This window comes from Epargyreus clarus, unplaced genomic scaffold (genome assembly GCF_041222505.1).
Source record: "Epargyreus clarus isolate Ecla_fem2 unplaced genomic scaffold, WU_Ecla_fem_2.2 ptg000011l, whole genome shotgun sequence".
NCBI lineage: Eukaryota > Metazoa > Arthropoda > Insecta > Lepidoptera > Hesperiidae > Epargyreus > Epargyreus clarus.
The window spans coordinates 791,377-804,608 of record NW_027332219.1 but is presented as its reverse complement, the minus strand read 5'-3'; the positions used below and the strand labels follow the sequence as shown (position 1 = coordinate 804,608).

General features: G+C 36.7%; 1 protein-coding gene across 1 annotated transcript in view; it reads right to left on the bottom strand.

The window, feature by feature from the left end:
- The window catches only part of LOC140745784 (uncharacterized), a 75,406-nt gene that overhangs the window by 57,099 nt on the left and 5,075 nt on the right, over positions 1-13,232 (bottom strand). The window contains exon 2 of the mRNA XM_073077687.1: positions 8,264-8,317. Coding sequence (XP_072933788.1) covers positions 8,264-8,317 — 54 coding nt within the window. The remainder of the gene's footprint in view (positions 1-8,263; positions 8,318-13,232) is intronic.

The window sequence follows — 13,232 nt, the reverse complement described above, 5'->3', positions numbered from 1 at the left end:
ATTATAGGAATCAAAAATGTTGTCAAAACATTTTGATCTGATTCTCTGATATACTGATATAAAATGTCGCTTATATCTTTACAGAGCTACTGAGCTAAAGTGAGTTACTGAGCTATAAGAGTGATATATATCACTGAGCTCAAAAGATATATCTCTCTCTTTTCACTTTAGTGATATATTTTGCGCACCTCTAGTGGTGTCATTAATTTCTTTTTATAATATAGGAGTAGCAGACGAGCATGCAGTCCGCCTGATGGTAAGTGGCTACTGCCCCCCATGGACATCTGTAATCAACCCCAGATAGGATTAGATATTCCTACCTGAGGTAGGCCACAGACGCGCCGCTACCCCTGAGGCCTAAGCTGGAACGCCTCGGAAAAGTCTGTCTCCCTTACACACCCTTCAAAACGGAACACAGCAGCGCCTAACACTGCTGTTATTAGGCAGAAATAGGTGTGGCGGTGGTGCCGCCAGCGTCGAACCACAAAGGATTCTACCACCTTGATTCTTTAAATTATTAGAGTAACACAGGCCAGATTTAATTACTTAGTCAGATTTTTGTTTATATAATGAAAACTAGTTGTTATTTGAGCCGCACATAAAGGTGCCAGGGAATTTAGGACAAAATAAAAATAAACAATTATAAATATTTAAAAAAAATACGTGCCTACGTAGAAGCTATTACTTCCACCGTCCGTGAACTCAAAAATTACCCAAGCGATTAACTTTTACATTATTCGTATTGATGTTAATTAGTATATTTATAAAAACGTGTACTTATACATTTTAATGCCTAATTTAAGATATCTTGCCTAAATGTCAAATGATTCGTTTGTAGGTTAGGTAATTGTTACGACTTGTTTGGTTCGATTCCGGTGGTACCACCGCCACATCTATTTCTGCTGCATAACAGCTGTGTAGCGCTGCTATGTGCTGTTTTAAAGGGTGTGGTGAGGGAGACATACTTTTCTTAGGCGTTCCAGCTTAATCCTCAGGGGTAGCGGCGCATCTGTGGCCGACCTCAGATAGGAATTATTCCTATCCGTCCGTACATCCGTAATCAACCCCAGATAGGATTATTCCTATCTGGGGTTGATTACTGATGTCCATGGGCGCCAGCAGCCACTTACCATCAGGTGGACTGCATGTTCGTCTGCTACTCCTATATTACAAAAAAACTAGTCGACCGCGTCATGCCTTGTTCTTAATAGTCCCACTGCTGGGCTCTGGTCTCCTCTTAGATAGAATGGTTTAATCACGCGCACAGGCCCAGTGTGAGCTGGTAGTCGTTTGTTTTTTTGTTGGCACTTTCATAACTTTTTTAGGGTTCCGTATCCAAAGGGTAAAAACGGAATCCTATTACTAAGACTTCGCTCGGTCCGTCTTTTCGTCTGTTACAGGGCTCTTTCAATGGAACATTAATAGATAGACACGTGAAATATTGATTGACAGAGGATGTATAAAGGTAGCCGCTATAACATCAAACACTAAAAATAAAAAAAAGTTAAAAATAAATGGGGGTCGCCATACAAGAAACCGCTATTTCTCGACGTTTTTCGGTTTATCTATTGAACCGTAAAAGGCAGACAGTTCAAATTTACACAATGTATTTATTTGTGTAGATGTTATAATAATATCAAAAACTAAAAATAAAAATAAAATATGAAAATGTTGGTGGTACGGAACCCTCGGTAAGTGAGTTCGACTTGCACTTGGCCAATTATTTGAAAGAATTAGAGAAGTTTTATGCGAGGACCTCACATTAATCGAATCCTTTTTAGATTTGATATATCTTTTTGTCACTTCAGTATTAGGGCCCCCCTTAATGTTAAAGTTTTCTAAGGCAAGAAAGATAATCAGGGCAGAATTAATAAGAAAATGAGAAGGTCAAAACCTCAACTGGTTTTTCTTTTTTTTAAGGGCAAAAATATAACCCTTTTAACAGCCGTTTTTGCCTTTTAACTTTTTTATTTTTAGTATTTGTCTAGTATTAAGTATTAAAACGGAGGTTTCCTTCTATTAAATATTATATTTCGAGTGTCTATCTATTCAATGGTTCCAGATATAGAGCCTTATACAGATAGCGGAGACTAAGTATAAGGTTCCGTTTTACCCTTTGGGAACGGAACCCAAAAATATAAAAAAAACGCAACATAGTTCACCGTACGTGTAAGTACTACCTACTTTTAATATCCATGCGCATACACTTGTGTGCATATTGTGTGCACACAGCACACACACACGCACATTTTATTATGTGCACGCACACAGTGACACTGTGTACATACTTACCTACTGTTCAAACTGTCTTCACTACAAATGAAAGATTCCTACGTGTTACCTATTTCACTCGCTCCACGAAATGTTTCATTTTGCAAACTTACTCGTATGTACGAGTCAAATATTTGTATCAAATAATTTCAAGCAATATAAGTTAACTTACCTTCTACATTGTTCATATTATATTTATGACTAGCTGACCTGGCAAACGTTGTACCGCCTCAAAATCTATTTATCAAATATATTTCATATAAAATATAGTCTATGTTACTCGTGGATAATGTAGCTTTCGAATGGTGAAAGAATTTTTAAAATCGGTCCAGTAGTTGAGCCTATTCATTACAACCAAACAAAGAAACAAAGTTTTCCTCTTTATAATATTAGTGTAGATAAAAGAGTAGCAGAGAATGCAGTCCACCTGATGGTAAGTGGCTGCCGCGTATGGACATCTGTAATCAATCCCAGATAAGATGATATTCCTAACTGAGTCGACTACAGATACCTATAGTCCGCGCCAAAGTGCTAGTCCGCTCTGAAGTTGTTGCGCACAACTACAAGCATATATTCCATAGCAACGTAAGGACATACTAACGCAGCTATGTACCCGTGGGCGAGAGCGGGCAGCAGTCGGATCCCGGGAAGTGTCCCGCGCTGTCCTCATCCCGCTAATATCTACAATTTGCTATTTGACGTCACTCGTTTCTATGTTCAGAGCGGACTAGCAGTTTGGCGCGGACTATATACCGCTACCACTAAGAACTAAGCTGGAATTCCTCTAAGCTGGTAGAACCCTCTGTAAACCTATTTCTGCCTAATAACAGCCATATTAAGCGCTGCTGTGTTCTGGTTTGAAGGGTGTGGTAAGGGAGACATACTTATCCGAGGCATTCCAGCTTAGTCCTCATGTGTAGCGGCGCATCTGTGGCCAACTTCGGGTAGGAATCTAGTCCTACCTGGTGTTGAATATAGATGTCCATAAGTCGCAGTATCCACTTACCATCAGGTGGACTGCATGCTTTTTCGAGGCGTTCCAGCTTAGTCCTCAGGGGTAGCGGCGCATCTGTGGCCGACCTCAGGTAGGAATATGTAATCCTATCTGGGATTGATTACAGATGTCCATGGGCGGCAGTAGCCACTTACCATCAGATGAACGCATGCTCGTCTCCTATATTATAAAAAAGAGAAAAAAAAACAAGCTCGCCTGCTCTTATATTACAAAAGAAAAACTAATGAAATAAAAATAGGTTGTTTTCTTTAAAGTTTGGGTTCGGTTAAGTTTATTTAACGTTAACTACGTCATTTAACGCAGTTAATATTGGAGTTAGAATATCAATGCAACGAGGTGATGTCCGGAGTTCAAATACTATGTTAATTAATTTATTTAATGTGACTGTAGCCATTACACCCGTCCTGTTCGTTATCGATTTTATTTCAATATTAATCAGTTTTCGTTTTAAATTGACTGCGACCTTATTTTCTGTCAAAGTTTTTATAATTTTTAGGGTTCCGTACCCAAAGGGTAAAAACGGAACCCTATTACTAAGACTTCGCTGTCTGTCCGTCTGTCACAGGGCTATATCTCCGGAACCGTAATAAATAGACACATGAAATTTTTACAAAAGATTCATAACAATGGCCTCTATAACAACAAATACTAAAAATAAAATAAAGTTAGTTATTAAAGGGGGTCTCCATACAACAAACCGGATTTTTTCGGTATTTTTCGATATAACTGTTAAACTACTATAACTGGTATTATGATAAATACAAATAAGAACCATAAAACATATTTTAATATAGTTAGTTTAATTTTATTATACGTTGTTTGCGTATCATTCATCATCACCCCAACGCCATCTATTTTTGTGTGACATAACTAATTATGTTACACAAAAATAGATGGCGTTGGGGCAAATAATACTTAGATATTATTGAAAATTTACGTATCATTCATCACCCCATCTATTGCAGTGTCATATAACTATGTATTGTTGAAAATAATAAATGAATAAAAATAATTAAAAAATAATGAACATTTCGTGGTACGGAAGCCTCCATGTGCGAGTTCGACTCTTACTTGGTAAATTATTTTAACTTGCTTTGTGAATTCGTATGTGAGAGACGAATCTTGCAACTGAATTTTCAAGTAGTTACCTGCAAGGCTGCAAGTGACTGAGCTGAAATTTTGCATTGAGTTTCGATGACAACGCATTACATTAGTGACGTCATCTTAAATCCAATATGGCAGACGCCATAATATGGCATATCGATTATTTCTTACACAGATGCACATCCATAAAATGGGTGTCAAATCAAGTGGTTTAACTCAAAGAATACAAGAAACTTGTATGTAAAAACTGTTTTACATAAGTTTATTACAAAGTTTTTTAACCCGCCCTGGGTATTGTTCGGGTGAAATTGTGTAATAAATTTAACATTACCTTCCCGATCCGACTGACTATCTCAGATTTGGATGACAATACAAAAAATAAATACTAAATTGAAATTCAGACTCCCAAAGTATAAAATTCAAATAACAATAATAATAGCTCTCTTTTTTAACACGATTTTATTAGCTTTGGTTGTATATATGTATGTATGTATGTATGTATGTAACTAAGTAACGGATTCTTTGAACACGATTTCTATCCACTTTGAACGTTTAGTTTAATTCAAAAATTTGAAGAATTATCAAAAACCAATGACAATACACGATTTTAATAATTGTGTATCATTGTCCTTATCGACATCCTCAGGATTAACGATTTTTGAGGCTATATTGTTCGAGCGCCTCAGAGAAAGTTAATCGCAAAGTTACTAGATTGCAACAATTAATACTTTTTAGTTTTAATAACTGTTATAGCGTGGTTTTTAGTTTTGAATAATAATGTTATTTCCCTATAACTTAAATTTTCTGAAACATATCTATAATGCCCTCTTGTAAAATGATTTTTAAGATTCCATACTCAAAGGGTAAAAACGGAATCCTCCGCTGTCTGGTCGTGTGTCACAGGGCTCTTATCTTTTAAACCGTAATAGATAGACACGTGATTTTTTACAGGGGATGCATAATGGTGGCCGCAATAACAACTAATACTAAGAATTAATAAAATAAATACAGTTTAAAAAACTAAAAAACACGCTTTTATGATAAAATCAACTAAAAAGTAGAAAATAATTTTCAAGCAATTAAGGAACAATAAATAGTATCTATAATTTTGGAAAAAGTGTGGGGCGCTTTTCGAAAACTGATAAATGGAGCACCCCACGCTTTTTTCACAATTATACTATTTACTGTTCCTTAATTGATTCCTAGATTCAAAATTATTTTCTACTTTTTAGTTCATTTTATCATAAAAGAGTGTTTTTTAGTTTTTTTAACTATATTTATTTTATTTATATTAATGGATTTAAAAAAAAAACATAAAATGTCTGACGCAATCGGCATATGTATCTTTATCCCGAAGTTACAAAAAAAAACTCAAAATTAATTAAACAATATGAGATTGAACAGCGAAATCATAGACCTGCATTTGTTTTAGATACACGTCAGCGAAATATAGTCGGGTAGCTAGTAAAACAAACAGTTAACACCACAAATGAAATTCAAATCAAAAATAGCTCAAAAACACATACCAGATACTCCAACTCGAAAAGCGCACGAAACAAAGCGCAAATGAGCTTATCTGGAGCTTTTATACGCTCTATCTATCACCCTGGTATAACAGATCAATACTTTTATCGACCACTCACACGGCAACTGGGTTACTGCCTATCATATAATACTAAGGTAACTAATATTATGAATAGTAGGTAATAATAGTTAGTAATAATAAAAAGAAGTGATAGGGTGGGTAGGGGTTGAAACTCGGCTTATTTTTTTTATCGGGGTCTCGAGGTTTGAATCCCAGGTACGTTTGATTTTTAGGGTTCCGTACCTAAAGGGTATAAGGAACCCTCTTACTAAGACTTCGCTGTCTGTCCGTCTGTCACAGGGCTATATCTCCGGAACCGAAATAGATAGACACATGAAATTTTTACAGAGGATGCATAATGGTGGTAACTATAACACCAAATACTAAAAATAAAATAAATTTGAATATTAAAACGGGTCTCCGATTCTCCATACAACAAATCGGTATTTTTCGGAATTTTTCGATCTAACAGTTAAACCATACTAGGAAGACGGTTGAAATTCTCGCAATGGGTTTACTACTATAACTGTTATTATAATAAATACAAATAAGACCAATAAAACATATTTTAATATGGATATTTTATAAAAATAACTAAAATACTATGAACATTTGGTGGTACGGAAGCCTTCATGTGCGAGTTCGACTCGTACTAGGCGAATCATTCAAATAATTATTTATTTATTGATTGTCTTGACATTTTGGACACACGTTGTCAAGGGTTCGGAAAAGGACATAGTACCTACCATATCTTCTTTTCCGAACCCTTTTATAGCGAAAAATGTACAGTTCCCGAGGGATATACATATAAAAACTTTTGACCAGGAGCGAAGCTGCGGGTAAAAGCTAAGCAGGAATAATTAGTCACTTGCCTAAACAGCTATGGAAAATATAATTAGGAAACCTACACTCCTAAGAGTTAAAAAAAAAGGTTTTCAAGAGCGTTTAAGTATACCAATTCGCACTTGGTTAGCACGGTGGACTATGGCCTAGAAGGCTAAGAGAAGAACCGTGCCCAACATTGGGACAATAATAGGTTGATATCAGGTAATTAACTAATTAGGTAGGTAGGTTAGGTAGGTATTGAAGGTGGTAGAACCCTTTGTGGTTCAACTCCGGCGGCACCACCGCCACACCTATTTCTACCTGATAACAGTAGTGTTAGGCGCTGCTGTGTTCCGGTTTGAAGGGTGTGGTAAGAGACTTTTCCGAGACGTTCCAGCTTAGTCCTCAGGGGCAGCGGCGCATCTGTGGCCGACCTCAGGTAGGAATATCTAATCATATCTGCAGTTGATTACATATGTCCATGGGCGGCAGTAGCCACTTACCATCAAGTGGACTGCATGCTCGTCTGCTACTCCTGTAATATAAAAAAAAGTGCCTAGGATTTGAACCTCGGACCCCTCGTTCGAGAGGTCGAGTTTCTAAACCATCTATCATTGCTTTGTAGCAATAGCAAACAGCAAATGTCAATCTTATAAAACAAAAACATATTTCAAAAAGTCGCTCAAAAAACAATGCCCAAACAAATACATTCATTCCAATTAAAATGTAAAGTAAATCACGACATAAAGTCAAATTAAAGCTTATTCCACTGCCCCGGGTCAAACCCGAGACCTTAGCTTTTAACGACTTCCGTACCTTTGAGCTTATTAACATAGAATATTAATATTTAGTGTTTCCTGTGATTTTAGGCAATTTAACAAATAGCTTGTTATAATTAAGAATAATGGTAGAATTTAAATCAGAAACAATAAAGTTAAAAGCGCACTCTATATTCATAACTTTAAATTAGCATTGTGTCTTGTTTAGGGAAAAGTTCAGAAACAATTGATAGTTTGAAGGTGGTAGAACCCTTTGGTTCGACTCCGGCGGCACCACCGCCACACCTATTTCTGCCTCATAACAGCAGTGTTGAGCGCTGTTGTGTTCTGGTTTGAAGGGTGTGGTAATGGAGACATGCTTTCCCGAGGCGTTCCAGCTTCGTCCTCAGGGGTAGCGGCGCGTCTGTGGCCGACCTCAAGTGAAATATATAATCCTATCTGGGGTTAATTAGAGATGTCAATGGGCGGCAGTAGTCACTTACATCAGGTAGACGGCATGCTCGTCTGCTACTCCCATATTATAAAAAAGTAGTCTTGCCTTAAAACTTGCCGTAAATCAGTCTTAAGCGCTGCCGTATTCTACTTTAAAGAGGCTCACGCCCTCTTTGGTGGCAAGAGATAATCATAAAAATACCACAAAAAAAAAAAGATCGCTTCTTCTACTATATAAAAATAGAGACTTACCTCAGATTGCAATGAAGCCTGCAATTCTTCATTTAACTTCTTTAATGACGCAATCTGAAACAAAATAGAACTTTAAATAAATTTAAAACTTCAGTAAATCATACAAATAAATCCATATCTGGCAGAAAGGTATGGTTTGACGGGAAGGACAAATGATTGCAGTCCACCTGATGGTAAGTGGCTACTTGCTGCCCACGGACAACTGCAACCAACCCTATACTATAAAATTCCTGCCTCAGGTCGGCCACAGATGCGCCACCACCCCTGAAGACTAAGCTGGAACGCCTCGGATAAGTATGTCTTCCTTACTACGCCCTTCAAACCAGAACACAGCAGTACTTAACACTGCTGTTATTAGGCAGAAATAGGTGTAGCGGTGGTGCCGGAGTCAAACCGCGTAGAGTTCTACCACCTTTAAACTATAAGTCCTAACTTTAGACATCACTAGATTAATCTTTGAAGGTGGTAGAAAACCCTTATTGGATCGCATGCTCGTCTGCTACTATATTAAAAAAAAAGTACATTTCACAAATCTTCCACTTTTCTCACTGTTGTCCTGTAAACTTGTAAATTCAGCTGACATTTTCCTTAGCAACTGTCTGACGTCGAGACGGAAGTCGCAATTCTTGAATGTAATGCGTGACAAAGTGAATATCAAATAGGTATACTGCAACATACTTGCAGGATGTCTGGACATATTCATGATCGGTTATTTAGTTAAGGCTTGCATAGTCCGCGTAAAACTGCTAGTCCGCTCTGAATATAGAAATGAATCGCCATAGTAAATTGTATGACTACACCTACTTGCAACAATTTCAGAGCGGACTAGCAGTTTGGTGCGGACTATAGTTCTTATACAACCTGCACCCTTACCATGAGTTTTTACGTTTTGACAAATATGACTGTTTTGGTATTTGTTTACGTATTGGCTCATACAATTTCCAAGTTCTGATCTAATCCGCTAGGGGCGCTGATTGGAGATTGCATGGGAAAATACGTAAACAAATTCCAAAACAGTCATATTTGTCAATACCTAAAAGCTCATGGTAAGGGTACTGTTCACGTGTTATTGCCGCCTATAGACGTGTGTCTATGAGCAGCAATGACAGGTGGACTGCAAGTTTATTTGCCACTTCAATCTTATAAAAAAAAAGAGTAATATTCCAACAAGTGTTTTCAGTCAACACATTGTCCACGAAAACAACGATTACAATTCGAATACATTCCACTTTGACCTATTGGCAGCGCATTTCAATTCCATATTTGAATTTCAAAACGCTCGCCTCCGATTGGTCAATTTTTTTCAGGTTAGCGATGACATGTCATTTTTCAGGTGGCCAGTTCGCAGTTGACATAACAGGCGATTTGAAAATCCATTTTTTTTTTTTTGGAACGGATGACGTCTATTCCAAATATAGTCCTAATGTAATGACGATGATGATGGTAGATTATGTATGTCTGATTTCGAAAATGATTCGTAGATTTTAGGAAGATCCTTAGCTGAAGCAATATAGGCAGGTTTTCTTTTTTGTGTGTGTAAAGAGGAGGGGTTGAACAGTATATAACAGTAAGTAAGTAAAAGTAGTATAAATGATTCTTTTAATCGCGGTTCATCCCTTAGGATTTGAACGGTACAGTTAGTCGTTCCAACATAGTCCTCACGGCGACGCACCTGAGGCCGACTTCAGGTAGGTGTCTCAAATTCAAATTATGAAATTCAAATTTTGAAGGTGGTAGAATCCTTTGTGGTTGGACTCCGGCGGCACCACCGCCACACCGATTTCTACCTAATAACACCAGTGTTAGGCGCTGCTGTGTTCCGGTTTGAAGGGTGTGGTAAGGGAGACATACTTTTCCGAGGCGTTCCAGCTTAGTCCTCAGGGGTAGCGGCGCATCTGTGGCCGACCTCAGGTGGGAATATCTAATCCTATCTGGGGTTGATTACAGATGTTCATGGGCGGCAGTAGCCACTTACCATCAGGTGGACAGCATGCTCGTCTGCTAATTTTATATTATAAAAAAAATTAAAGTAGGGTTGATTACAGATGCCCATAGGCGGCAGTAGCCAATTATTATTAATATATAATAAAAAAACTGCATAATTATTTCGTCTATGTCTATATCTCCAGGATTCAACGCAGATTTAAATATCTAAGCCTATTACCTTCATATAGAAGAAAATAATAGTTTCCTTACGTAATATCAGTACAAATTTAATAATAACGACTGTTGGTGACGCACTATATAATTTAATTATTGATTTATGTATTTTATTCATATGATGGCTTATTTAGTTAGCACAGCAAGCGTGTGTGTATGTGCGCGTGAGTGTGTAGGTTTTTATTTTGTAGTTCTGTTTTCTTTAATATATAAGAGTGCGCCCGAAGGTATCTTATATACAAAATTCTCGTGTCACAATGTTAGTAACCGTACTCCTCCGAAACGGCTTTACCGATTTTCACCAAATTTTATATGCATATTCAATAGGTCTGCGAATCGGCTACTATCTATTTTTCATACCCCTCAGTGATAAATTGTTTCACCCTTAATATTTTTTATTTATATGGCAAAACAACGTTTGCCGGGTCAGCTAGTATTCTGTGTCATATCTGTCAAATAGTTCTGTCAAACACATAGATTAGTAAAAATTACTCACTCCTAACAAGAAAATGTACCCAGTTTTGAGAATTGAAATAGTCGCGTAAAAAGTTTTGCCACGTCTCCGTGCTAAAATGTCCCTAAAATATTTGAAATAATTATTTATTTATTATGTAAATTACGCAGTATTAGTTATTTATTCGTAAATTTTCTCTAAAAATGTTTTTATTTGTCAAGAATTCAAAAAAAGAACTTACTAATAAGCCGTTTGTGGCTTCATTCAATTTCAAGGCGGCGAAGTATCTTTACTAATCTATGGTGGCTTCATTCAATTTCAAGGCGGCGAAGTATCTTTACTAATCTATGGTGGCTTCATTCAATTTCAAGGCGGCGAAGTACCTTTACTAATCTATGGTCAAACATTTTCAGCGGCTTTTTTGATAATGTCCCTCGCGCTCATATTCAACCAAACCTTTGTTTAATTTATCCCTAGCACCCATAGTAACGATAATCATAAGCTACCTTTTTATTTTCTATATAATACATAGTTTCAAATTATTTTAATTAGATGCAGCGTAGATGCAACAAAACAAAAAAAATGCCCAATCGGACTTTTGCGTCGAAAAAAAGAACAGTTGTCTCTGATTGATTGCGGCCATCTTGTAAATTTATTACCTACGGTAGCGCTGTCAGGGCAAAAAATGGCGCCAAAACTTTTTACCATAAACATCACATTTATTCACAATTTGCATCAAATTCGGGGCGAATGATTTGAAACGTAGATTCTGTTGGAATAGACAATTTTTTAACGGTCAACGCACTTTGTCTCACTGACTTTGTTTATTTTTTGGGAACAATATCGATTTTTTATGCATTCACAATTTCCGATATTTCTTTTTGCAAACTACGATATTATAATGATGGTAGTCGTGTTTGGGACAATGACCGAAAGTTTATAGTGCAACACTATTTAATTATTTATAATATAAAAGATTTGTGATTCGACATATGTATTTCCCTAAAAACAATAATGACAATAATGTGATCTTAAATACCATTCTAGAAAGAGTGGCATTACAGATATAAATATTAACTAGTTTTATAACTGTGCAGTTTGTTTATTTATTATGTCTATTTGCAATTGCACTGTGTGTTGCAATATTCCTGAATAAAGTATTTTCTTTCTTTCTTTCAAATACAAATTTAATATTACTTAAATGAATTAGTTTTGAAGATAATTTGAATTTGAAATTTAATTTAACTTAATTTGTTTAAATTTCATTAATATAGCGAGTAAGGACGTAAGAACATACAGTGTGGAGCGCTGTGTTCTGGTTAGTTTCGGTATGGGAAACATATTTATAAGAAGGCAATGTATGGTAACTTAGTCCCCAGAGCTAGCAACGCATTTATTGATTACAGATTCCTATGGACTACCTACTAGTGAAATACATCATCACTGTTTTAATGTTAAAATTCGACTTATTGGTGACGGGCTTTCTTAGACAAAATACGAAAATTTGTACCTACCACTTCAAAAAAATGCTTCTTTACTCTGCATATCAAGACTTTTGTTCCTACAGAAATGACATCATATTCTTTACACTAGCCACTAGCCACTTCTATAAAACCATAACCCTGCAATTCAAACTCGGTTCTAACTTAACCGTTACGTTGGGGGGAGATAGAGCAGATAGGCTATCTCTATTTGCTCACACTATCAGTTGATAGTCGGCTTAGCTGAACCCTACACTATGTGGACTTAAGTGGACTTTTTCATAGTTACTGTCCCACTGCTGGGCGTGGGTACTGGGGTAAAACCTGGTTTGTCAGAATGACATACGGTTGAAATTTTTACAATCCGTTTACAGTATAATTGCTATTATAATAAATACAAATTAGAACTATAAAATATAAAATATATAGTTATTTTAATTTTATTATACGTTGTTTACGTATCATTCGCCATCATCGAGGTGGTATAACCCTTTGTGGTTCGACTCCGGCGGCACCACCGCCACACCTATTTCTGCCTAATAACAGCAGTGTTAGGCGCTGCTGTGTTCCGGTTTGAAGGGTGTGGTAAGGGAGACAGACTTTTCCGAGGCGTTCCAGCTTAGTCCTCAGGCGTAGCGGCGCATCTGTGGCCGACATCAGGTAGAAATATCTAATCCTATCTGGGGTTGATTACAGATATCCATGGGCAGTAGCCACTTACCATCAGGTGGACTGCATGCTCGTCTGCTACTCCTTTAATGTAAAAAAGTACAAATAAGAACAATAAAATATATTTTTATATAGTTATTTTAATTTTATTATACGTTGTTTACGTATCATTCGTCATCACCCCAACGCCATCTATTTTTGTTTC